Raw genomic sequence first — 25,852 nt, 5'->3', positions numbered from 1 at the left:
GTATATTCAGTAAACTTCTATCTCCTTCATAAAAAAGAGAGAGAGAGAGAAAAAAAGAGACAACTGAACATATTGTTCTTCATTTAAAATTCTGCAAATGCCATCAGTAGAGGACAGGTTAAATTATGGTACATACTCTCTTAACCCTCTAAGACAGGATTAGTAACCTTTATTAGATGCTGTCACAGCACCCTGTTTTTTCCTACTTAGACATGTAATGATACTTTACTTTTAATGATTATTTAGTATCTGCCTCCTCCTCCTTACTAGACTGTAAACCCAGTGAAGGCAGGGACCATTAGGGAGGGCATTCTGTGCCCAGCGCTTAGCATCATGCCTGCTGTACAGAAGTTTAGTATCAAATGTATAACAAACACAAATAACAGAATATTATACAGCCACTTAAAGTACAATAATGTAGAATTGTTTATTGACATGTAAAGTTACCCATAATGTTAAATTAAAAAATCAAATTATAAAATAGTAGATATAGCATGATTTCATTTTTATAAAAAGAATAGCTATGTATACAGATACCTTGATCTAAATGTTAACAGTAATATGATTATGGATGACTTTATTTTCTTTGTAACTCCGTAATGTACTATCTAAATTTTAAAAATAACATTCATTTGATTATTTTCTGATTTACATGATTCTCATTTTGAAAAAAATTGAGATTTACAACAACTTTTTTGTTACAAAATTTCACTTGAACATATAGACAATATTAGAAGCAACCTGGATTTCTGAATGCAAATCAAAATGTTGGATTATATTCACCTTGATGTTACTTCTGATTAAAGTGGGCCTCTTACAAAAAGATCATTCTGATACCTCCATTTCTATATAATATTTATCGTTTTAATGTCCATAATTACCCATTAGACTCTTCTCTCTCCTCTTATTCACATTCCTTCTCAGGATACGGAGAATGGAATACATTATCCTATCCTATGTTTTAGCTAAAGACAAGAAGGATAAAAAATAGTTAAAGGGCAATGGACTTCTAAATGTAAGACAATGTCAGTAGCTGCTACATTTAAAGCACTTTCCTTACATGAGGCAAGTTTGCCAAGGTGAAGTTTTTTTCCTAACAAAACACAAAAATGTTACCAAAATTCAAAAAGTATATTCATTGTAAACAAATGCTTTTGACAGCCTTACTGGTTATAAAACTATAATTGGGCTTTTTTTTTTCCATGCCCAATGTGGGGCTTGAACTCATGACTCCTGGAATCAAGAGTCACATGCTCTTCTGACTGAGCCAGCCAAGCATCCTTATAATTGGGCATTTTTAAGATTAGCTTATAATTTCCCCTTTTAAAAGATATTAATTTATATAAACAAGACATTTACAGATAATCTCTATGGAGCAACATAATCATGGATATCTTAAAAGGTTAAGTAATTGCACTTATCCAACAGTTAGTGTTATCTCTCATTTCTATTGTGGGGAAATGAAAGATACTTCTGTACATAAATTCCTTTTCCTAACTAAGTGTAATTGAGAAGTTTCACTAAGGTCAGTCTAAAATAAAAAAAGAAAGAAAGAAAGATAGGGTAAACACTGGATATGGCAGTCTGTCTTTTAGTAACATTAATTTTGTTGTTCTTGCTAGTTTCAACCCAAAGACCTCAGCACCATAATAAGAAGTGACATCATGACCTATAAAATGTGACAGCCGCAGAAGAACTCTTACACCATCATTCATTTTCGGTAAAAAGTCTACCAGAACAGGGAGAAATATTGTGCCTTGGAACCTTAATCATATAATACAGATCATTTCTAATACAAATTGTGATGAAGCTGCACAGCTAGCTCTACATATTCTTTGGAAGCTCAAAAAGTTCAAAGACATCCGATGAATCTTCATTTCAGATCTAGTAGCATATAAGCTGGGTTTTCTAAGTAGGATTTCCACAAATTAGAGAAGCGTGACATTGTAGCACCATCAATAATTCTGTGATCAGCTGACCAGCTCACATTCATTATCTGTGCTTTATATACTTCTCCTTCCTGGTTAAATCGGGGAAGGGCCTAGAAATAAGGCAAAGAACAGTCAACCTTCACTTGCTCGAAGGCTCTAGCAACAGCAACAGTGAAAGATTAAGCAAATTCCCCTCGTTGTAATAGAAGAAACAGGCATCCCAAAATGACTTGAAAACGCTAACTCCAATTTTTCCCATTTTTATATTTGCCTCGAGCTTTCAGTTTCTCCAGGGTATTTCCTGTCCCCTGCACAATTTCCATATATACAGTAAATCTCATTTCAGATTTCAATTACTTAACAAATATTTATTGAGCACCTACTATGTACCAGGTACTCTTCTCATCTCTGGAGCTAAACCAAAAGAAGCAACATTCCTTGCCTTCTTGGAGCTAACATTTTTTTTTTTTTTTAAGATTTTATTTATTTATTTGACAGAGAGAAATCACAAGTAGGCAGAGAGGCAGGCAGAGAGAGAGGAGGAAGCAGGCTCCCTGCTGAGCAGAAAGCCCGATGTGGGGCTTGAACCCAGGACCTGGGATCATGACCTGAGCCGAAGGCAGCGGCTTAACCCACTGAGCCACCCAGGCGCCCCTTGGAGCTAACATTTTAATGTAGAGAGACAATTAAGATACATAAGTAAAATATATAACATGTTAGATAATGAAAAGTGCAAAGGAAAAATATATCATGCAGAAACGGGAGAGAAGGTAGGCAGGGGCCAGGTGCAGGCAGCATTTTTTGTTTGACAGGCTGGGCAGGGAAAGCCTCACCGAGGCTGAGGAAGAAAGCCAGGTGGATACTCCAAGAGATACAGAGGGGAAGCAGGGCTGGACTGTTGGAGGAATAGCAAGGTGGGCAGGATGGCAGTAGGGGTGGGAGGTAGGAGATGAGGTCACAGAGGGAGCAGGTGGAAGGCAGGGCACATTGTCAAGAGCAATGCTTCTCAATTTGTCTTTGGTAAATGCCCTACGGTTGTTTTTTAAAAATTTCTATTCCATTGCAAGCCATTTTAAAAAAACATATTAAATTACTAAAGGGTACCTAAGTGGCTCAGTCAGTTAAATTACTAAAGACAAACAAATTTAAAGAAAAATTTAAAAAGATAAAGAAAACATAAGCCCTAACTTCTTATTAGATTCAATAGACCCAAAATCACCTGTCAGACTGCTGTTAAAGTATCTAAGCCCTATTTTCCCTTTTGGCAGTGACCTCCTCACAGTCTCCTCACAGGATACAGCAGTCACAGCTCCACATGGGTCCCTGATTACACTGAGGAGCACCAGTGCCGGGCCATGGAAGCCACCACATAGGTTCAAATGGCCCTGAAACTGAGTGAGGTGAGAAGCTACAGGAGGAGGTCTTTGGGAAGAATGGCCATTTACCAAAAAGGGAAAACTTCAGAAGGAGCAAGTTTGAGGGTGGGGGGTGGCAAGGAAAGGAACAGAAAATTCAAGATGCCTAATTATATATCCAACCAGGATATATTAATTTGGTGGTCAAAGGAGAGGCCAGGTCTAGAGATATAAACTTGGATGTCATCAGCATATACATGGTGCTTAAAGATCAAGAAGAGGGCCAGAACTGAGCCCTGGGGTACTCAGAGGCTTTAGGAAATAAGGCAGCCTGGGCAGAGGAGCCTCAGAGGGAATAAGCAGTAGATGGGAGGAAAGCTGTAACAGCCAGGTATTCTACTAGTCGTAGTGAAGGACACTTTCCAAGGAAGTGGTGTCAGTCAACTGACTCCATTGCGGCTAACAGGTCAGGGAAGACAAGCACTGAGAAGTGAGTTATGTGGGGTATTAGTGACTTAGACCATTTATCAACAAGACATTCAAAATTTACAGTGAAAACAGAAAATAGCAAAGGAGAGAGGATACACTGAGAGAGAAGAATGAAATACGCCCTACTTGTTCCTACCCAGAAAATATCAGAAGGTTTATACTTCAAGAACTATTCTTCTTAGCTTGATGAAATCATGGGTCAAATGATTTGGTAAACTGACACCTAGTGAAAAGATATTTGCACACCAATGTTCACAGCAGCAGTCTTCACAAGAACCAAAGAAAGGAGACAACCCAACTCATTAGAGCCAAGCAAATAAGCAAAACATGTTAATATATGTACACAGTTTCAGTCTGGGACAAAGTTCTGGAGTTGGATGGTGGTGACGTTTGTAAACATGTGAATGTACATAATACCGCTGAACTGTACGTGTTAGCATGGTAAATTTATCTTATGTATAATTTACCACAATTATATATATAATTGTATGTGTGTGTGTATATATATATATATAGAGAGAGAGAGAGAGAAATATATATAGATATATAGACTTATATATAGGTATATATATAAATGTGTATGTATGTATATATGTACATATAATCCAGAGGATAATACATCTCTTTAATGAAAGGGAAAAACAAGACTTTGCCAAGTAGGTATCATGGCTGGGAACCTATAGGAAGTCAGAATCCTGGGAGATTCAAATGCTGAGCTCTTGCTGGCTGGGGAATGGGTGATAGGGAAGGTATATTCAGAGAAACTCCCGATTTCCAAAGAACAGAGTCTGCTATGTGTTTTGGGGTTTTTTCTCCCCTATGTCCTCTGTGTGCCAGGAGGTAAGGTTGCTGCTAGGAAAAGGAGTAGCATAGCAGCTAAAGTACTATCTGCAAGAGAGCAAATCAAAGGCCGAATGAAAGTATCTGTGGAAATTTTAGATGCCAATACAAAAATGGTAACTCATGAAAGACAAGTCCCAGACATGCTTGGTGTGCAAGCATCAGAAATATAAAGAAAGAAAGATTCTTCTGAAAACATGAACACCAAAATAAGTCAAAATAGTGATGACATTTAATAATGGTGGTACTGCAATGGAATCCAAGAGCTTAATTCTTTGATTCTGATGCCTCTCAACACTGAGTTAACAGAGATGCCCAAGCTCTGTACCACCACCCCCCACCCAGTTGTAATTCAGTTGGTATAGAGTGAGCTTAAACATTTTTTTCAAGCTCCCGGATGACTGTAATTTGTAGCCAAGAATCACTGCAACCCTGGGGTGCCTGGGTGGCTCAGTTATTAAGAGTCTGCCTTCAGCTCAGGTCATGATCTCAGGGTCCTGGGATCGAGCCCTGCATCAGACTCCCTGCTCAGTGGGAAGCCTGCTTCTCCGTCTCCCACTCCCCCTGCTTGTATTCCCTCTCTTGCTGTGTCTCTCCCTCTGTGTCAGATGAATAAATAAAATCTTAGGGAAAAAAAAAAAAAGAATCACTGCAACCCTAATTCTAAGTCAGTGTCTCCTAAAACATGGCCAAGAGATCACTCATGTTGGAATCACCTGGGTTCTTGTTTAAAATGTTAAGTTCTGGGGGCTCTGTCCCCAAAGCCAAGAATACTGCTTTCTTTCTTTCTTTTTTTTTTTTAAGAGAGGGTGGGGGTAGGGGGGGGACAGAGGGAGAGAAAGAGAGAGAATCTTAAGGAGGCTCCATGTCTAGCACAGAGCCCAATGCAGGGTTCAATCTCACAACCTTCAGATCATGACCGGAGCCAAAATCAAGAGCAGAATGCTTAGCCGACTGAGTCACCCAGGCCCCCCAAGAATACTACATTTTTAACTAGCACTCTCAGTGAGTCTTGAGCAGAGTGAAGTATGAGAAAAATGGTCTAAATGGTGTCTCGCTTTGTTATAAATAATAATTTAGACTGGCTTACTATTATCTGTGGTCTTTGGAAATAAAGATATTTTGATAGAAGCATATTGACTGTATTTGTGATTTTCCATAAAGATGTGCATCTGTGTCTAGCATGAACTCCAGTAGTTCCATATGGAACAATCCAGATCACCACCATTTCCTATACATAGAGGCAGCCACTGCAATTGCAGGCCTACCTCTTAGGAAGAATAACTGGCTTACAGAGCCAAATGTTACACTCAAACCTATGAAGTGAGGGCAAAACTTCAGAAATGAGTCTTGTGTTTACCCTCCCAATTTGCTAAAACTCTTTTGCCAATTATTTAATAAACATACCTTAATTGATCCGAGAGCCCCAATTGCTACTTCAGGGGGCAGTATCACTGGTTTGGCATAGGTACCACCAATCTAAAAGAAAAAAGAAAAAGTAAAGTAAAACAGAAGAGTAGAAAAATTAAGCTTTTGAGGAACAAATGGGAAATGAAATATTATAATTTTAATTGAGCATATGATCAGAATTACAGTTACAGTTTAGAATTTGAATGTTTCTATTACTCACTGATCCAATGTTGGAAAGAGTAAATGTTCCTCCTGTAAGATCAGTGGTACTGAGCTGACCTACAGAGCCCAATTTCTGAAGGCGGTTCAACTCAGTGGCGATCTCAAATATGGAGCAGATTTGGACATTTTTCACATTAGGTACAATCAACCCCTGCTCAGTATCCATTGCTATCCCAATGTTGTGAGAAGCCTAAAAAAAAAAAATTATATAGTAGGCCTTTTCATAAGTTAACAGAAAAAAAAGGACTAACCTTTGTTATGAAAAACAACCAAAAACTATTTCTACCAGATTGATGATCTGAAGAATTTTTAAAGAATTTTAAAAAAAGATTTTTTGGAGAGGCGCCTGGGTGGCTCAATGGATTAAAGCCTCTGCCTTTGGCTCAGGTCATGATCCCAGGGTCCTAGGATCGAGCCCTGCATTGGGCTCCCTGCTCTGCAGGAAGCCTGCTTCTCCCTCTCCCACTCTCCCTGCTTGTGTTCCCTCTCTCGCTGTGTCTCTCTCTGTCAAATTAATAAAGAAAATCTTAAAAAAAAATAAATTATTCTTGTTTTAAAAACTGCAGGAACTCCATTTTGACAGAGGTTATCTCTTTGAGAGGAGGGTATGTAGGCTCGTTAACATAATCCATTGCCTGACGGCCACTTATTTCCATTATTTTAAGCAATAAGCCAAAGGGACTTAGAAAATGGAACTCCATATATCTGAACAGTATCATTAGTAACCAGTAAAACCAGTAAAAATAACAAATTATATTTCAGTTTAATAGTTTATCCTATACCTTTAATTCTAGTCTAAAAAAAAAAATTCACTCTTCGGGGTACAAAAGAAGCTTTTCCAACCTATAAGCACAGCTGTACCATTTTCTATTTATAACAAGCACTTTTCCACAACACATAGCCAACCTTGTAAGTTATGTTCTGGCAGTTTTCGTCCACAGAAGCATTAAGGATAGGAAACTGTAGTAGTCCCAAGGAAGCAGCCTGTTTAACAGAAAGAGAATGCAACATTAGCACTCTTAACTGGGAAAGGGAATCGGAAGCAATAAGGGGGGTGAGAACCCTTATTTACACTGAGCTTAATTTCTCGTCTTTATGTACCTAGGCATACTACTCCCAATATCACCTTCAAGGAGGGTGGAACCAGGTCACCCTTATCACTGAAGAATAAAAAATAAAGTTGTCAGGCAGCTTATAAACATCAGGAGATTTTCAAAATAAGTGTAGAGACTGACCAAAGTACCAAACAAAATGTCTAAATTCTATAGGAGAAGAATTTTACATGTAGAATCTTACATGAGAAGCAAATCTGAAGTTCAGAAACACACTGAGTTAAAACAAAAAGGCAGCAAGCTGTTTCCCTGTATAGAAAGAACAAGCACGAAGGGTTTCCAAGGGCACTGACCATGCGAGGCTAGTGTTCCTCTTGGTGTCCTTGGCCAAGTGAAGGGCACAGCTGGTGTGAAAGTTTACTTATTGGCCACCTCCCCAAATTGATGACATTTTTGTTTCCCTCCTCTGCTTTCTTCTCCCTTCATCTTTTTTCCTTTTCCTTCTTCTTACTCGGTACCATTCCTCTTCTATCCATATTCAAATTATCCTAACTGTCCCCCCAAATGTTCTTTATACCCTGTTTTTCTGCCCATCCAGGATCTAATCAAAGCTCACACACTGCATTTGGTTGTCATGCCTTGTATTACATTTAAAATAGGCAAGTAAAAATGCTTAAGATTGTCCTTAAAATCCACCCCCCCATCCTGGCCTTCCTCTAGTTCAATTAAGAGTTATTTATCAGCATTGTGTTAAGTATTATTTTTGTCTGGGGGTCAGTGGTTGAAAAAAAAATCATTTCCTCGAACTAGAGAGTTAAGGCAAGTTTTACTAAGCATTTGATTTGACATCTGTAAATTTAATCTTCTTTATATAAAAATCCATGATTACGGTTAAAGTGTTAACAGAATTTTGAGTACAGTTCAAATTTTGTAAAAGAAAAAACAAGGTGGGGGTGAGTCCCTCAATAAGAAGTTATTTTCTTCCCTATACAATACATTCTAGTATTTCCTGAATGTTCTGAAACTTATATAGGCAGAAAAAATGTCGTTTTAAAACAAAGCACACTAAATTTTATTCTCAAAATAAAGATCAGGTATTTCATTCAGACTAAAACGATGAAGACAAATGATAATAAAATAAATTCAGCATATTACAAAGCTGGTCTCGGGGCGCCTGGGTGGCTCATTGGTTGGTTAAGCGACTGCCCATGGCTCAGGTCATGATCCTGGAGTCTTAGGATCAAGTCCCGCATCGGGCTCCCAGCTCCATAGGGAGTCTGCTTCTCCTTCTGACCTTCTCCCCTCTCATGCTCTCTCTCATTCTCTCTCTCTCAAATAAATAAATAAAATTTAAAAATAAATAAAAATAAAAAGCTGGTCTCCCCTTCCTTTAAAACAGATGTCGCCAGTTTCACTCATATGTTTTTGTCATTTGTCACTCACATATTTTTAACTCTCCATTTTCCAGCTTTCCCTCAGATCTGTTCCAGGTTTTCCAGGAGGGGAAGAGGGCAGATGGAATCTTTCCTTAATCTACCCCTAACTACCACCATACCTGCCTTCTGTGCCTATGCTCCATCTGCCTTTTACCAGATATTTATAGCATCTCCTCTTCCTTGATTTCTATTCATCCACCAAGCAACTGGAGTCAAGCTTCAACCTCAACAATACTTTATTCAATCAGTCCTGACTAAGGCCAGACATGACCTCTTTTTTTTTTTTTTAAAGATTTTATCTATTTATTTGACAGACAGAAATCACAAGTAGGCAGAGAGGCAGGCAGAGAGAGAGGGGAGGAAGCAGGCTCCCTGCTGAGCACAGATCCCGATGTGGGGCTCGATCCCAGGTCCCTGAAATCATGACCTGAGCTGAAGGCAGAGGCTTTAACACACTGAGCCACCCAGGCACTACTACTCATGACCTCTTAATTACTAATCCAATAGCCTATTCCCATCCTAACTTTTTTCTTAAAAGGCTTTGAAATTCATTTTTAAGTAATCTCCACACTCAACTTGGGGCTCAAACTAACGACCCTGAGATCAAGAGTCACATGTTCTACTAATTGAGCCAGCCAGGCATCCCCATCACAACATTTTTCTTCTCTCTTGGCATGAGTGGCTGAGTAAATGGCCCCAATGGTTCATGCCTCTTTTGTATCCATGCCCCTTGATGGTGCTCTGTGCAAGCTGACTCTGAGCTCAGTCATGTGACTTGCTTTGTCAATGAGACAAGAACAAACGTGATACAGCAGAGCTTGGAAAAAGTGCTGGAGCATTTCTGCTTCCTCTTCATCCCTGCTAGTACTATGAAACCACGTGCAGGCTAGCATGCTGCGGAGCTGAGAAAGACATAAGGGAGAGAAACGAGTCATCCCTGCCAAGGCCATCTTACACTAGCCCACCTACACCAACCTACTAGCTGTCTGTAGACACAGAAGTGAGCTCTGCCAAGATCAGCAGACTGGCCCTGCTTACCTGTGGATTCATGAGAAATAATAAATGGCTGTTGTTCCAAACCACTAAACTTAGGAGTGGTCCATTATACACCAAGAGATACACTTTGGCTTCTAGGAGACACTTGCCTGGTTTTTCTGTCGTCATACCGCTGATCCATTCACTCTCTTCCACCGTCTTTGCCAAATCCACTTCTATCTATCCCTTAAACACTGATGTAAATTCCTTAGCCTTTTCTCCTCCTTTGCACACCATGTGGGTAATTTCATCCACCTGATTCGATGACTGTGTCTCTAAAAATGACTCTATAGCTAAAATATAGCCCAGGCATCTCATTTATAGACATCTATTACATCTCATGTTCATAGATCACTTAGTTGTTCGGGTAGCAGCTGAAACGATGGAGGTAAAGACCAGTTTGTGCCCTGTGAGCTCAGCACGCAGTGAAGAGAAAACTGAGCAACACTTGCACTGCACTGAGATGAACTGCAATGGGCAAGAGGAATATCGAACTCAAACTGTGACAGCCACAGACGGCTTCTGGAGGCTGTTCCTGAACAGAATTTGGCATTTAGGATGGGCAGGTGTTTGATCAAAGGAGGAGGGGGCATTTCACATGAAGTCACCTAGTCCAACAACTATGCATGCTTAATCTGACCAGAACAGAAGGAGGGGTGCCTGGGTGGCTCAGTCAGTTAAGTGTCTGCCTTCAGCTCAGGTCATGATCCCAAGATCCCAGGATGGAGACCCATAGTGGGCTCCCTGCTTGGCAGGGAGCCTGCTCTCCCTCTGCCTCTGCCTGCCACTCCCCCTGGTTGTGCTCTCTCTCTCTCTCTGAAAAACAAAACAAAACAAAACTGAAAAAAAAAACAAAAACAAAAACAAACAAACAAACAAAAAAAACAACCCAGAAGGAATGCCTGAGAGATGAAGCTGGAGAGGTAGGAAGCAGAGACTTGCAATCCTATTTATCTGCCAAATTAAGGGGTTTAGAAACTAACCTGAGGACAATGAAGGAGACCAGTGGAAAGAATCAGGGAATAACACAGTGCTTTCATTAATAGAAATGAAAGATTTGTCTTGGTGCAGTATGGAGAAAGGGCTGGAGTTAGAGACACCTATATGTGTATTTGAGTAAAACAGACCAGAACCTGGAACTTAGCTTCCCCACTTAGCTATATATCCTTGACAAGTTTCTCAACTTAGAGAAGCTGAGAAATTCCTAATTTCCTTAAACGGAAAGTGGGAATAGCAATATCTGCATGCCAGGTTTATTCTGAAAATTAGAAGAGATGATGTATATAGCATGCTCAGTACAGGGTCGGCCACACGACACCTGCTTCATAAATGGTTGTTAATATGAGTGAGATACTGAGCTGCCTACGGTCAGCCGATAGTCTGGTTTTATACCAGTCACAAGGCCAAGAAATTATGACTCTCCATATAAGTTTGTTGAATAAATGAAAATGATACATATCAGTAATCTATGCAAGATCAACACCAAGTCCTGTTTTTGTTCAAATCAGGATTTTGCTGGAGTGATCCTTTCAAAATTAAAGGCTTTATTTAACTGGCAAGACAATCCACTATCTGACTGAGAGATGAGCTGATAAAAATATGACACAGGGGTGCCTGGGTGGCTCAGTGACTTAAAGCCTCTGCCAGTGGGCTCAGGTCATGATCCCACGGTCCTGGGATCGAGCCCCACATCCGGCTCTCTGCTCAACGGCGAGCCTGATTCCCCACTTTACCTGCCCGCCTGCCTCTCTGCCTACTTGTGATCTCTGTCTGTCAAACAAATAAAAATAAAATCTTAAAAAAATGACACAAATTTTAATTTTATAAATTCCTAAGAAACAAAGAAATAATGCACTTGTACATTTTTCTAACTATATGATATGGTGAGAAGTAGTATTTTTATCTAAATCCATAGTTAACACATTGCATATTTCCAAAATAAAATTTTAATGTCCTATTCAAGCCCTGTTTGAAATGAATGAAACCTCACCTTTAGGAAGAAGGGCATAAAGGTGAGTTTAATTCCACGAGCAGAAGCAATGGATTTTAATTCTTCTCTTAACTTGACCAATTCAGTAAGGTCAACTTCATCACAATATCCAAAGTGAGGTATCTTCAGGGCTGCAGACATGGTCTTGACCATTGCCTTGTGAAAGCCTGGAAAACATTAAATATATGTATTTTAACATTAACATTGAATACATATATATTTTAAGATTTGAGAAAGAGGGAGAGAGAGCATGCATGCGTGAGTGTGTACATGGGGGCAGACCAGGGAGAAAGAACCTCTGAGCAGACTCGTGCTGAGCACAGAGCCCAAGGCAGGCTCAATCTCACAACCCTGAGACCATGACCTGAGCTAAAACCAAGAGTGGGATGCTTAACCAACCGTACCACCCAGAATCCCAAATTTACATATATTTTTAAACTCTTTTTTTTTTTAAGGTTTATTTATTTTTTTGAGAGAGAGAGCATGCATGCCCTAGTGGGGGGAGGGGCAAAGGGAGAGAATCTCAAGCAGACTCTGCACTGAGCACAGAGCCCAAGGTGGCTCAATCTCATGACCCTGAGACCATGACCTGAGCTGAAACCAAGAGTGGGACACTTAACCAACTGAGCCACCCAGGCATATATTTTTTATTTTTTTATTTTTTAAGATTTTATTTATTTATTTGACAGAGATCACAAGTAGGCAGAGAGGCATGCAGAGAGAGAGAGAGAGAGAGAGAGGAGGAAGCAGGCTCCCTGAGGAGCAGAGAGCCCGATGCGGGACTGGATCCCAGGACCCTGAGATCATGACCTGAGCTAAAGGCAGAGGCTTAACCCACTGAGCCACCCAGGTGCCCCCAGGCACATATTTTTAAATTTCTTAAATCCTTTAAACCTTTTTACTAAAATGGAGGGTTTTCTAATGTCATTTACTTTTTCAACCCTACTCTCCCTCTCAAGGCTACCATCTTCATTATGTAATTGAAAGACATTAATTCTAATGCTGGAGCACTGACTGCAGCATAGTACCCAATGTCAAGTGTAATGATATTAAGAGGTAAGTGCCCTTAATGCTGGGGTATATTAAAAAAATATAAAAGAATACAAGTCATGTATTTACTTACTGGCTTTCTTGCAAAGCCACACTTCTGGAAGTTAATCATCCTAAGAGTTTATAGGTAACAAATCACATCTAATTATTCTGAAGCTGACTAAAAATTACATTTATAACATACTGAATCTTTAAAAAGAACAACTGTTAGTATATAAATTTATATTCCAAGAAACCTGCTCACATAATACTCTTCAAAAATTAACAGTAGAGATTAAAGCATTTCCTGGAAAAACTATGCTATTTCACCACTTAAAAAAGTATGATCAACTTAAACTTTACATTCAGTAGGAATTGAAAACACCATATTCTATACACCTGGATCTATTGAAGTAAATTTCCCCAAATAACTTGTAGTAGTGCCCTACATTACTATTATTACCTTTTATGGGTTCCGTTTTGTCTTTGCCTGTGAATACTGGAGGTTTTGATACTGGTATAGGAATAGTTCTGTCTTTTGGTTTTGGTGCAGGTGGCACTATTTCAGCTTTTGGCGAAGGAGGTAATATAGCTCCAGTCTGCTTTTCCAAATAGTTGAGAATATCTTCTTTAAGTATTCTGCCATCTTTTCCTGAGCCAACAACTTCACTCAGCTTAATCTATTAAAAAAAAAAAAGAAGAAGAAGAAGAAGACACATTTTAATGTTAAAAAATTAAACCAATGTGGGAAACAAAGGCAAAAGAAAAATTTAATTTCCTTACTACTTATGGCCCACTGACAAGTCCTTGAGACAGGCAGAGTGACACTCCTCTAAGAACTCAACTGCCTTGATGTTAATTCTTTGCTAAGGGCAAAAGGCAATCTTAGCTTAACGTTCTCCCAACCCCAGGACCCTGTAAGTTGTCTTTAATGTATAAAAAATCCTTTGAAGGGTCTGTCCAACAAGAAGATCTAACAATTTTAAATATCTATGCCCCTAACGTGGGAACAGCCAACTATATAAACCAATTAATAACGACATCAAAGAAACACATCGACAATAATACAATAATAGTAGGGGACTTTAACACTCCCCTCACTGAAATGGACAGATCATCCAAGCAAAAGATTAACAAGGAAATAAAGGCCTTAAATGACACACTGGAACAGATGGACATCACAGATATATTCAGAACATTTCATCCCAAAGCAACAGAATGCACATTCTTCTCTAGTGCACATGTAATATTCTCCAGAATAGATCACATCTTGGGTCCTAAATCAGGTCTCAACCGGTATCAAAAGATTGGGATCATTCCCTGCATATTTTCAGACCACAATGCTCTGAAGCTAGAACTCAATCACAAGAGGAAATTTGGAAAGAACCCAAATACATGGAGACTAAACAGCATCCTTCTAAAGAATGAATGGGTCAACCAGGAAATTAAAGAATTGAAAAAATTCATGGAAACAAATGATAATGAAAACACAATGGTTAATAATGAAAACACAACAAAATCTGTGGGACACAGCAAAGGCAGTCCTGAGAGGAAAATATATAGCAGTACAAGCCTTTCTCAAGAAACAAGAAAGGTCTCAAATACACAACCTAACCCTACACCTAAAGGAGCTGGAGAAAGAACAAGAAAGAAACCCTAAACCCAGTAGGAGAAGAGAAATCATAAAGATCAGAGCAGAAATCAATAAAATAGAAACCAAAAAAACAACAGAACAACGAAACTAGGAGCTGGTTTTTTGAAAGAATTAATAAGACTGATAAACCCCTGGCCAGACTTATCAAAAAGAAAAGAGAAAGGACCCAAATAAATAAAATCATAAATGAAAGAGGGGAGATCACAACTAACACCAAAGAAATACAAACAATTATAAGAACATACTATGAGCAACTCTACGCAAATAAATTTGACAATCTGGAAGAAATGGATGCATTCCCACAACTGAACCAGGAAGAAATAGAAAACCTGAACAGACCCATAACCAGTAAGCAGATTGAAACAGTCATCAAAAATCTCCAAACAAACAAAAGCCTAGGGCCAGACAGCTTCCCAGGGGAATTCTACCAAACATTTAAAGAAGAACTAATTTCTATTCTCCTGAAACTGTTCCAAAAAATAGAAATGGAAGGAAAACTTCCAAACTCATTTTATGAGGCCAGCATCACCTTGATCCCAAAACCTATCAGAGGATCCCATCAAAAAAGAGAACTACAGACCAATATCCTTGATGAACACAGATGCAAAAATTCTCACCAAAATACTAACCAATAGGATTCAACAGTACATTAAAAGGATTATTCACCATGACCAAATGGGATTTATTCCAGGGCTGTAAGGTTGGTTCAACATCTGCAAATCAATCAATGTGATACAACACATTAATAAAAGAAAGAACAAGAACCATATGATACTCTCCATAGATGCTGAAAAAGCATTTGACAAAGTATAGCATCCCTTCCTGATCAAAACTCTTCAAAGTGTAGGGATAGAGGGCACATACCTCAATATTACCAAAGCCCTCTATGAAAAACCCACCACAAATATCATTCTCAATGGAGAAAAACTGAAAGCTTTTCCGCTACGGTCAGGAACACGGTAGGGATGTCCATTATCACCACTGCTATTCAACATAGTACTAGAAGTCCTAGCCTCAGCAATCAGACAACAAAAAGAAATTAAAGGCATCCAAATTGGCAAAGAAGAAGTCAAACTATCACTCTTCGCAGATTATATGATACTATATGTGGAAAACCCAAAAGACTCCACTCCAAAACTGCTAGAACTTGTACAGGAATTCAGTAAAGTGTCAGGATATAAAATCTATGCACAGAAATCAGTTGCATTTCTCTACACCAACAACAAGACAGAAGAAAGAGAAATTAAGGAGTCAATCCCATTTATAATTGCACCCAAAACTATAAGATACCTAGGAATAAACCTAACCAAAGAGGCTAAGAATCTATACTCAGAAAACTATAAAGTACTCATGAAAGAAATTGAGGAAGACAAAACAAAATGGAAAAATGTTCCATGCTCCTGGATTGGAAGAACAAATATTGTGAAAATGTCTATGCTACCTAAAGCAATCTATACATTTAATGCAATCCTTATCAAAATCCCACCCATTTTTTTTTCAAAGAAATGGAACAAATAATCCTAAAATTTATATGGAACCAGAAAAGACCTCGAATAGCCAAAGGAATATTGAAAAAGAAAGCCAAAGTTGGTGGCATCACAATTCCGGACTTCAAGCTCTATTACAAAGCTGTCATCATCAAGACAGCACGGTGCTGACACAAAAACAGACACATAGATCAATGGAACAGAATAGAGAGCCCAGAAATAGACCCTCAACTCTATGGTCAACTCATCTTCGACAAAGCAGGAAAGAATGTCCAATGGAAAAAAGACAGCCTCTTCAATAAGTGGTGTTGGGAAAATTGGACAGCCACATGCAGAAAAATGAAATTGGATCATTTCCTTACACCACACACGAAAATAGACTCAAAATGGATGAAGGACCTAAATGTGAGAAAGGAATCCATCCAAATACTTGAGGAGAACACAGGCAGCAACCTCTTTGACCTTAGCCACAGCAATGTCTTCCTAGGAACATCGCCAAAGGCAAGGGAAGCAAGGGCAAAAATGAACTACTGGGATTTCATCAAGATCAAGAGCTTCCGCACAGCAAAGGAGACAGTTAACAAAACCAAAAGACAATTGACAGAATGGGAGAAGATATTTGCAAACGACATATCAGATAAAGGGCTAGTGTCCAAAATCTATAAAGAACTTAGCAAACTCAACACCCAAAGAACAAATAATCCAATCAAGAAATGGGCAGAAGACATGAACAGACATTTCTGCAAAGAAGACATCCAGCTGGCCAACAGACACATGAAAAGGTGCTCCACATCATTCGGCATCAGGGAAATACAAATCAAAACCACAATGAGATACCACCTCACACCATTCAGAATGGCTAAAATTAACAAGTCAGGAAATGACAGACGCTGGCGAGGATGCGGAGAAAGGGGAACCCTCCTACACTGTTGGTGGGAATGCAAGCTGGTGCAACCACTCTGGAAAACAGCATGGAGGTTCCTCAAAAAGTTGAAAATAGAACTACACTATAACCCAGCAATTGCACTACTGGGTATTTACCCTAAAGATACAAACGTAGTGATCCGAAGGGGCACATGTACCCGAATGTTTATAGCAGCAATGTCCACAATAGCCAAACTATGGAAAGAACCTAGATGTCCATCAACAGACAAATGGATAAAGAAGATGTGGTATATATACACAATGGAATACTATGCAGCCATCAAAAGAAATGAAATCTTGCCATTTGCGATGACTTGGATGGAACTAGAGGGTATCATGCTTAGCGAAATAAGTCAATCGGAGAAAGACAACTATCATATGATCTCCCTGGTATGAGGAAGTGGAGATGCAACATGGGGGGTTAGGGAGGTAGGAGAAGAATAAATGAAACAAGATGGGATCGGGAGGGAGACAAACCATAAGTGACTCTTAATCTCACAAAACAAACTGAGGGTTGCTGGGGGGAGGGGCGTGGGGGGGTGGTGTTATGGACATTGGGGAGGGTATGTGCTATGGTGAGTGCTGTGAAGTGTGTAAACCTGGTGATTCACAGACCTGTACCCCTGGGGATAAAAATACATTATATATTTATAAATAAATAAATAAATTTAAAATAAAATTCCTTTGGAAACTCCTTTTATCTCTACTCCTCAAGATGTATGTTGGCAGTCATCCCCCAAGCATACGGCCCACTGATAAACATCTGAAGGGGCTCATGACTAGGATTTTATTAGAAATAAATGATCTTTTCCTAACAATGGCTAGCTAGCCCCTCAAGGTCCTGGAAACCTTGCTTCCAAGATTTCTTAGAGTCTTAAGCTATCCCTAACCCTCTCCCAACTTGAAAGTATATAATCAGCCACTCCTCATGACCCCAGTGCAGCTCTTTCTGCCTATGGGTCCTGTCTCTGTGCTTTAATAAAACCATTTTTTGCACCAAAGATGTCTTAAGACTGTTTGCTCTGAACCCCAACATTTTCTGACATCAAAAACTATCTAGAAATAAATATATTCATCATTAAGTTCTCTAAACAGAATTTAATCAGTTGAAGGTAAAAATAATCTCTGTCCATTACAAATTTGTACAAGGAAATAACATTTTTATCATCTTAATAGAATGCTCTTAAACTACAGCTCTCCTCTGTATATAATCATTTTTTACTTTTTTATTCATTACTTTTGTATATACTATTCATTTGCGTGGGTGGTAACAGTGCAGTATCTACATTGTATATAATCCATACCTATGAAAACTTACATTTTATAAGCAATCAATTATTTTTAAACTTCTTGCATAGTTCTTATTAGATTTTTTTTTTTGTTTTTAAATTTCTGGAGACCATATAAGGAGAACCGAAAATTTAAAGACTTCAACACTATAGCAAATGTAGACCAATGTTTCTGACCTTCTGTAGAGAGAGCAAGAGAGAGCCCATGTCAAGCAATGACATAAGCAGCCAAAGGCATTGCAGCTAAGACAGGAAATCAGGAAAACCAGCACAGTTCTAAGGACTGATAATCAGTAAAGTCATGCAAACCTGGGAGAACCAGGAATAGAAGTTATTAGAATCAGAAGAAGCCTGCCAAGGCCTAAGACTAATGAAACTTTTAAAAGGTTAGACCGTGGGGCACCCGGGTGGCTCAGTTGGTTGAGCATCAGCCTTGGGCTCAGGTCAGAATCTCCCAAGTCCTGGGACCCAGCCCCATGTCAGGATCCCTGCTCAGCAGGGTGTCTGGCTTCTCCCTCTGCCCCTCACCCCACCTGTACTCTCTCAACTTCTCTCTCAACAAAACAAAACCTTGGGGCGCCTGGGTGGCTCAGTGGGTTAAAGCCTCTGCCTTCAGCTCAGGTCATGATCCCAGGATCCTGGGATTGAGACCTGCATCAGGCTCTCTGCTTGGCAGGGAGCCTGCTTTCACCTCTCTCTCTGCCTGCCTCTCTGCCTACTTGTGATCTCTGTCTCTCAAATAAATAAATAAAATCTTTAAAAAAAAAAAATCCTTTAAAAAAATAAAAAACAAATAAAAAGGTTAGACCTCTGTAGCAAACAGACTCTCCAGATGCTAGACCCTTCCTTATCTGACTGCATTAAAAAGGCAACTGCCACCAAAGGTTCGCCCAACTGCTTTCTGAGCATAAGAGATCCTCCCCTGCCTGCACACAGTAAGCAGCATGTGCGGAGAGCTGACCCAGACCAGATGGTGTCCTCCTCTCAACCGTGCACTCAGGGACTGACTTAGTGTTTGGTTTGTTAACTTCTTGCCCTTATTGTATTTTGTTTGTAGTATGACTTTATATCATACTTTGTTTTCTGTGACGTGTATGAAGCCAGGTTTAATGCATAGTAAAATGTCACTGAGTTTGGAATCCTGAACCTACTTTACAATGATCTTAACCTTGTTTTGTGATTGAATAACGCTGACACCGGGAAAGACACAACACATGTATATGCCTTTATAGCATATTTGAGACAACTCAGCCAACAATAAACTAGTAACAGTTAAAATAATCACCATACAAAAGCTCTCTTAGCTTTTTTTGCTCACAGTTGTTAAAACACTGAAATTTTACTAGTAAATTTAAACTTAATTGACTTTCTCAGCCCAAGTGTCAAATGTATGTTTTATTGTTTCTTTTCTGTCGTTGTTTTTCTTTTTAAAGATTTCATTTATTTGAGAGAGAGCGAGAGATAGAGAGCGCACAGATTGAACATGAAGAGGGGGAAGGGTAAAAGGAGAGGGATAAGCAGACTCCCCACTGAGCAGGTAGCCAGACGGGATAGATCCTAAGACCCCGGGATCACAACCTAAGCCAGAGGCAGATGCTTAACCGACTGAGCCACCCAGGTGCCCCTTATTGTTTCTACATAATAACAAATGACAAAATTCCACTTTTCACTACACAATCATTATGAGATTGTGATTTATAATAAGTATATTTTTGGTCTTTCTCCCCATTTCCCTGCACAGAGCTCCTAAAACCCTTGAAAGGGCCTGTGAAAAGAGGTCTCTTTTGTTATGTTAATTAACTTTGGAAAGCCCTTGGGGAACTAAAAATGGAGGTTGGTTAACAGGGGAACCAACATGCGATTAAAGATTTAAAATTTTCAGTATCCCTACTCCAAATCTGGGAAGGGGAGAAGGGCAGGAGGTTGAATCTGTTCTGTTGTCAACGGAACAATGATTGAGTCAGTCCTGAGCATGTAGTGAAGCCTTCAAAGAAAACCCATAAGAACTGTGTTTAGAGAGCCTCCAGGTTGTGAGTACGTGGAGATTTGGGGAGAGTGGCACACCTGGAAAGGGCATGGAACCCTTATGCCTCTTTCCACATATGCTCTGTGTCCCTCCACTTGGCCATTCTGGAGTTATATTATTTATATTATTATTTTAAAGATTTTATTTATTTATTTGACAGAGAGAGCGAGAGAGGGACCACAGCAGGGAGCAGGGAGAGGGAGAAGCAGGCTTCCCAAAGAGCAGAGAGCCTGATGTAGGATTCCATCCGAGGACCCTGGGATCATGACCTAAGCTGAAGGCAGACCTTAATGACTGAGCCACCCAGGCGCCCCTGTATTCTTTTATAATAAATCAGATCTAGTGAGTAAATGGGTTTCCTAAATTCTGTGAGCTGCTTTTGCAAATTAATCAAACCCAAAGAGAGGACTGTGGGGACCTCTCAGCCACAGCCAACAGGTCAGAAGGACAGGTAATAACCTGGGCTTGTGATTGGCATGCTGAGTTGGAGGAGGTCAATGGAAACTCCTATCTGTAGCCAGCTGGTCAGAAGCATAGATGATAACCAGGCTTGAGAGTATCTGAACTGTTGTGGGAGAGGGTGGGCAGTCTTGCAGGAATGAATCATTAACCTATCAATTCTGACACTATCGACAGACCATGCAAAACTGACCTGAATTGTAGGATACTCAGTTGATGTCCAGAGAATTGCCTGCTGATGTGGGAACCATCCCCGCCCCCTGCCCCCAACGCACCCATTGGAACTGGGTCCTGGAACCTAAAAGGTTCATGATTCTCTGTGGAAACACTTTGATCAGGCTTTATTTAATCCCTTCTATGTTTGGTACAGAAATAAAATATTCTCTTTAAATTTCATTCTGTTTAAATAAAAAGACACATAAGCTTAGATGATAGCCTCATACTTATTGTGTATTTATTAATTTCTCAGGGTTAAGTCCTTCATCATTTGTATTAGTGCTTCTCTAAGGGTGACTTCAGAAGAATAAAGGATATTATCATGTCAAACATTTAGTTTATAAAAAAAATTCTGAGGATTCAAATAATTTTTAGGTAATTTCAAATAACTGTAAATGCCACTGGGTTTTAATTTTAAAACAAACCCAATTCATAAATATGTAAACTGCAAAAAAAAGAAAAGGTGATTTACAATAAGTAATCTAGTAATTTCTGGTAATTATAAAAATATTCCATTTATTATATACATCTTTAAGAAATGGTATAGGAAAGCAAAATCAGGCACTGCTACAGATAGTTTTGCCCCCTTTTTTTTTTTTTAGGATTTTATTTATTTGAGATAGAGAGACTGAGAGAGTGAGACAGAACATAAAGGGGGCTGAGCAGAGGGAGAAGCAGGCTCTCCACTGAGCAGGGAGCCCAATGTGGGGCTTAATCCCAGGACCCTGGGATCATGACCTGAGCCAAAGGCAGATGCTTAACTGACTGAGCCATTCAGGTACCCTAATAGTTTTTCTATATAATTAAGAACAACATTAGTAAAATACTTATAACTTTCAAAGTAATACATAACATGAATCTTTCATCTGATGCCCTTAACAATGTAGTATTCCATATTATTTCTATTTTCTATTATGCCAAATAGTCTTCATATCTGAACATATTTAACTGCTACATAAATTTTCATTAAGGGTTTAAAACATAATTAACCCAGGGACGCCTGGGTGGCTCAGCTGGTTGAGTGTCCTGACTCTTGCCTTCAGCTTGGGTCATGATCTCAGAGTCCTGGGATCAAGCCCCACTTTGAGCTCTGTGCTCAGGGCAGTCTGCTTATCCCTTTCCCTTTGCTCCTCCCCTGTTCTCTCTCTAAATAAATAAATCTTTAACATAATTTACCCAAGCATATCCCTCATTCTGAACCCGTATGTGCCGTCTCACTTTTGGCTATATAAAAGACTTAAAAGAATATATCCTAGATTATTTCCTTGGGATAGTCTCCCAATGATAGGATAAGGGTCTGAAGGGATATGAACATTTTAATGACTCATTACCTTATTTCTAAAATGTAAGCTTTTGTTTTTTCCCACTGTAACTTAACTACTTCTCTCAAAAACAGACAAAAACCCTGCATAGTGCAAAGAACCCGAGTTTGGAAAAGAACAGATGTGTTCAAACCCCCAGTTCAGCTACTTAACTTGGTTTGGGGCAATTAATCAACTTCTCTGCCCTTTCTCATCTGCAAAATGGGGATAATCCAAACTACCCTGCAGGATGGCCGTGAGGATTAGAAAGACTGTGTGTGTATACAGTGTCTGACTCAAAAAATGGACGCAGTAACTGCTGAGGCACTCTATCAGGATTAAGGGCACTGGTTTTGGAGTCACAGAGACTCACTTCAGAATCCTGGCTCCACCACTGTGTCAGCTGTGTGACCCTGGACCTGTTACTTCACCTCTCCACATCTCCAAATAGCCCCCATAACTTATAGCATTACTGTAAAAATTAAATGAGATAACGTATACATACTGATTCCAGGACCTGGGAGCCACCAAGCCCTGGATAAGCACAAATGATGGACACGAGGAAATTCAAAAGGCTGGTCTCCTCGTCTCAAGTCAGTACAATTTCAATGGTTTTGATGAAACCATTGAAATTGTACTGGATGAGATCCTTGAGACCACTTCCTTGCCTGGCCCATTTTCCTTCTCTTCCCTCCTCTATCTGCTTCCCTCATTCCTAGAAAAGTTGTTCCCTCCCTCAATTGATCCTTCACATGCATCCAAATCCCTGTCTCAAGCTGGCATTCAGGGGACCTGATCCAAACACTAGTATCTACAAGTGTTCCATAGATGGTAGCCCTGACGTTTATTAGACTCTAAGGAAAAATAATAAAACTACACTGCTCAGCTAATACAAGAAACAAGTTTATGGTTTCTCATTTTTCACTGGTGCTTTTCTGCAACAGTCACTTTTCAGTAACACACACTATCATTTTCCTTGAATCTCAACTTGAGCCATCTCTTCACAGAATAGTTGGCTAACTTTACACTAAGACAAATGTATATTTCCTATGCAACCTCACACTTAAATATTAAGACAACTTACATTGTTTTCCATTGCTAGGCGGCGAACTGCAGGAGTTGCCAGTGTTTTCTGGCCCTTTATCTCTTGGTGTGTGTGTTCATCATGGGACACAGCAGGAGTTTCAACCACATCTTCTTCTGAATCTGGTCAACAAGGTAAAATTTTACTCTTCAGTTGAAAAATACAAAAAAATAAAAACGAGCTTCTTGGCTTATAATACACAAATAAATTGAACTTAACACATCTAATCAAAAGCATACTAGTCAGGCTACTTCAAAGTGGGAAGACACAACTTTACAGAGGGGAACAAAAGGGGTTGAGGGGAGGGAGGTACTGGTACCTAGAGCTGCGGAATGTTTATTATTACCTGGTGTTTACTTCATTTCTCTTAGAATCATGCAGCAGCTACAAGTTAAAAAGTGAAAGCTTCTTCAATAAATGTTTAAATGTTTTGTATTTTAAACACTTCCCTGATAAAGTTCTCATTTATATTTAAATAGTATACAATAAGAATCAAATGTGAGGCAAATGACATGAAAGAATCCATAAAATCTGTGACAATCTTAAAACGCCTTCCTAAAATAATAAAGCACGTAACATTTTTCTCTGCTTTGAATATGGCTTAAGGAATGCTGAGGAAGATTTTATTTTCATGGCTAATGCTAATGTGGCTGGTCTAGTCTCTAAATCTAGAGTGCCGATGGATGAAAAACTACCTCAGGTTCTTAGCATGTATTTTTGCAATGAAAAATTAAAAAGTCTCAGAGAGCACTGAACTGTCAAAGTCTGATGCTTGGAAATCCAGGCTGTACAGCAGAAATCTCTGTGGGAATGAGTGAATTAGACACTAAGTCTCTGAAAGCAGGCAAGTCAATTTGCTCTGACATTCCATTCAAAGCAAGGAACGATTCTCCACCGCTCTACCTACGGAAAGACAATCTCTTCATTTCTCCTCACTGGTCTATGAACGGCCCCAGTGGAGCTCTCAAAGTTCCCCTAATGGCGCAGAAGGGAAAACAAAACAAAACTTGTACTGAGCATGTAGGTTCACAGAATATGCCATCCCGAGCATACCACTTTCATGTACTGATTATTTTGAGCTATAGGCATTTGAAGAACAGCAAATGCAGGGAAAGGCATTCCCTACACTCTCATGTGCCTAAAGAAAGATCTTCCAGAAGGAACTCAATAGTCATAAGCCCCTTCCCCAGGAGTTTCATCCACCAGGGAATACTGATTCCCATCACAGGAGAGACTAGAAGTCAGCACTACACTCAAACTTTGACCCAAACTGTCATACCTCCCATCTGTTCTCTAAGGGCCCATTCATCTTCCTGAAAAACTATTTACTCTCCCCTCAGAAGCCAACATCCCACTTCCTCTTTCCCTATCAAAATGCTATTTAAGCCTGAACTCTAAAGCCACTTCTTTGGGTTACTCATCTTTCCCTGGGTGTCTCCGTGTATAGATGAGGTATACATGCTAATAAACATCTGTTTTTCTCTAGTGAATCTTTTTTTTTTTTAATAAATCATCATGTGATAGGTGTAGATTTAGCTTTATTTTATTTTATTTTTTTAAAGATTTTATTTATTTATTTGACAGACAGAGATCACAAGTAGGCAGAGAGGCAGGCAGAGAGAGAGGAAGGGAAGCAGGCACCCTGCCGAGCAGAGAGCTGGATGCCGGGCTCAATCCCAGGACCCTGGGATCATGACCTGAGCCGAAGGCAGCAGCCTTAACCCACTGAGCCACCCAGGCGCCCCAAATCTGTCTTTTATTACAGGAAGTCTCAGCTAAGAACTCAGAAGGTTAGTGGGAGAATTATTTTTCCTCCCCCACAATTACCTATTATATGTCAAATACTACACTACATATGCAGTATCATATTTTAATCTTCACTCCAACTGTGTAAGATAGGTGTTATTATCCCACCCTATGGATTAAAAAAATCTGACACTTGAAAGATGAAAGGATTGGCTTAAGTTCACACAGCTGAGACACTATTAAGAACTGGAAATCATTCCGAGGCTGCTTCACCCTGTGTTGTTTCCATTAGTTCACGATCCTGGTAAATGTTCTCAAAGAAGCTAGAATACAGCTCCTATGGTTCAAGGAATAGTTTTGCTGCAATTTGAGAAACCCTGTAGTATCATCTATTGAAATTATTGGAAAAATTAGTAAGAAAGATGAGCTTTAGGAACTAGGATGCAAAGGGAAACCACGGTGATCCCATTGTAGGAATTCTAAATATAATCTGAATTAATGTGTATTTGCAGTAATATGAGAAATGTAATAATGCTCAGATACAAAAGTTATATATTTCCAAAAGATCACTGAAAGTATTGCTACTCAGCTTTTCTGGAAAACATTCCGATATATGACCAAGTAGTACTGCCTTTCAGAAAATTTGGGTATAAATATGAGACAAGTTCATTGGTGAGAAGTCATTCATATTATATATTATTTGTAGTAGTCAGGGAGTTGTTAGAAGAAAGCTCTCTTCAGCACTAAAATACCACCTTACTACACAGTACCTTAAATCATTTTCTAAGTGTTTTTATACATATTTTCTCCTTTTATGATCACAACACTGTTACAGAAATGAAGGGCAGAGTTCTCAATTTTACCAATATAGAAACAG

At 39.3% G+C, this 25,852-nt stretch overlaps 1 protein-coding gene across 2 annotated transcripts in view; it reads right to left on the bottom strand.

Annotated features, from left to right (window-relative positions):
• Positions 1-402: 402 nt before the first annotated feature.
• Positions 403-25,852, bottom strand: part of DBT (dihydrolipoamide branched chain transacylase E2) — a 53,503-nt gene continuing 28,053 nt past the window's right edge. For both annotated transcript variants that reach the window (XM_047725606.1, XM_047725607.1), the window contains 7 exons: positions 23,230-23,351; positions 13,253-13,469; positions 11,761-11,927; positions 7,154-7,231; positions 6,246-6,437; positions 6,023-6,094; positions 403-2,041 (listed from right to left, as the gene is read on the bottom strand). In XM_047725606.1, coding sequence (XP_047581562.1) covers positions 1,874-2,041; positions 6,023-6,094; positions 6,246-6,437; positions 7,154-7,231; positions 11,761-11,927; positions 13,253-13,469; positions 23,230-23,351 — 1,016 coding nt within the window. In that variant the 3' untranslated portion in view covers positions 403-1,873. The remainder of the gene's footprint in view (positions 2,042-6,022; positions 6,095-6,245; positions 6,438-7,153; positions 7,232-11,760; positions 11,928-13,252; positions 13,470-23,229; positions 23,352-25,852) is intronic.

Source organism: Lutra lutra, chromosome 4 (genome assembly GCF_902655055.1).
Source record: "Lutra lutra chromosome 4, mLutLut1.2, whole genome shotgun sequence".
NCBI lineage: Eukaryota > Metazoa > Chordata > Mammalia > Carnivora > Mustelidae > Lutra > Lutra lutra.
Note: the sequence above shows the minus strand (reverse complement) of the source record. Positions and strands in the feature narration are given on the sequence as shown.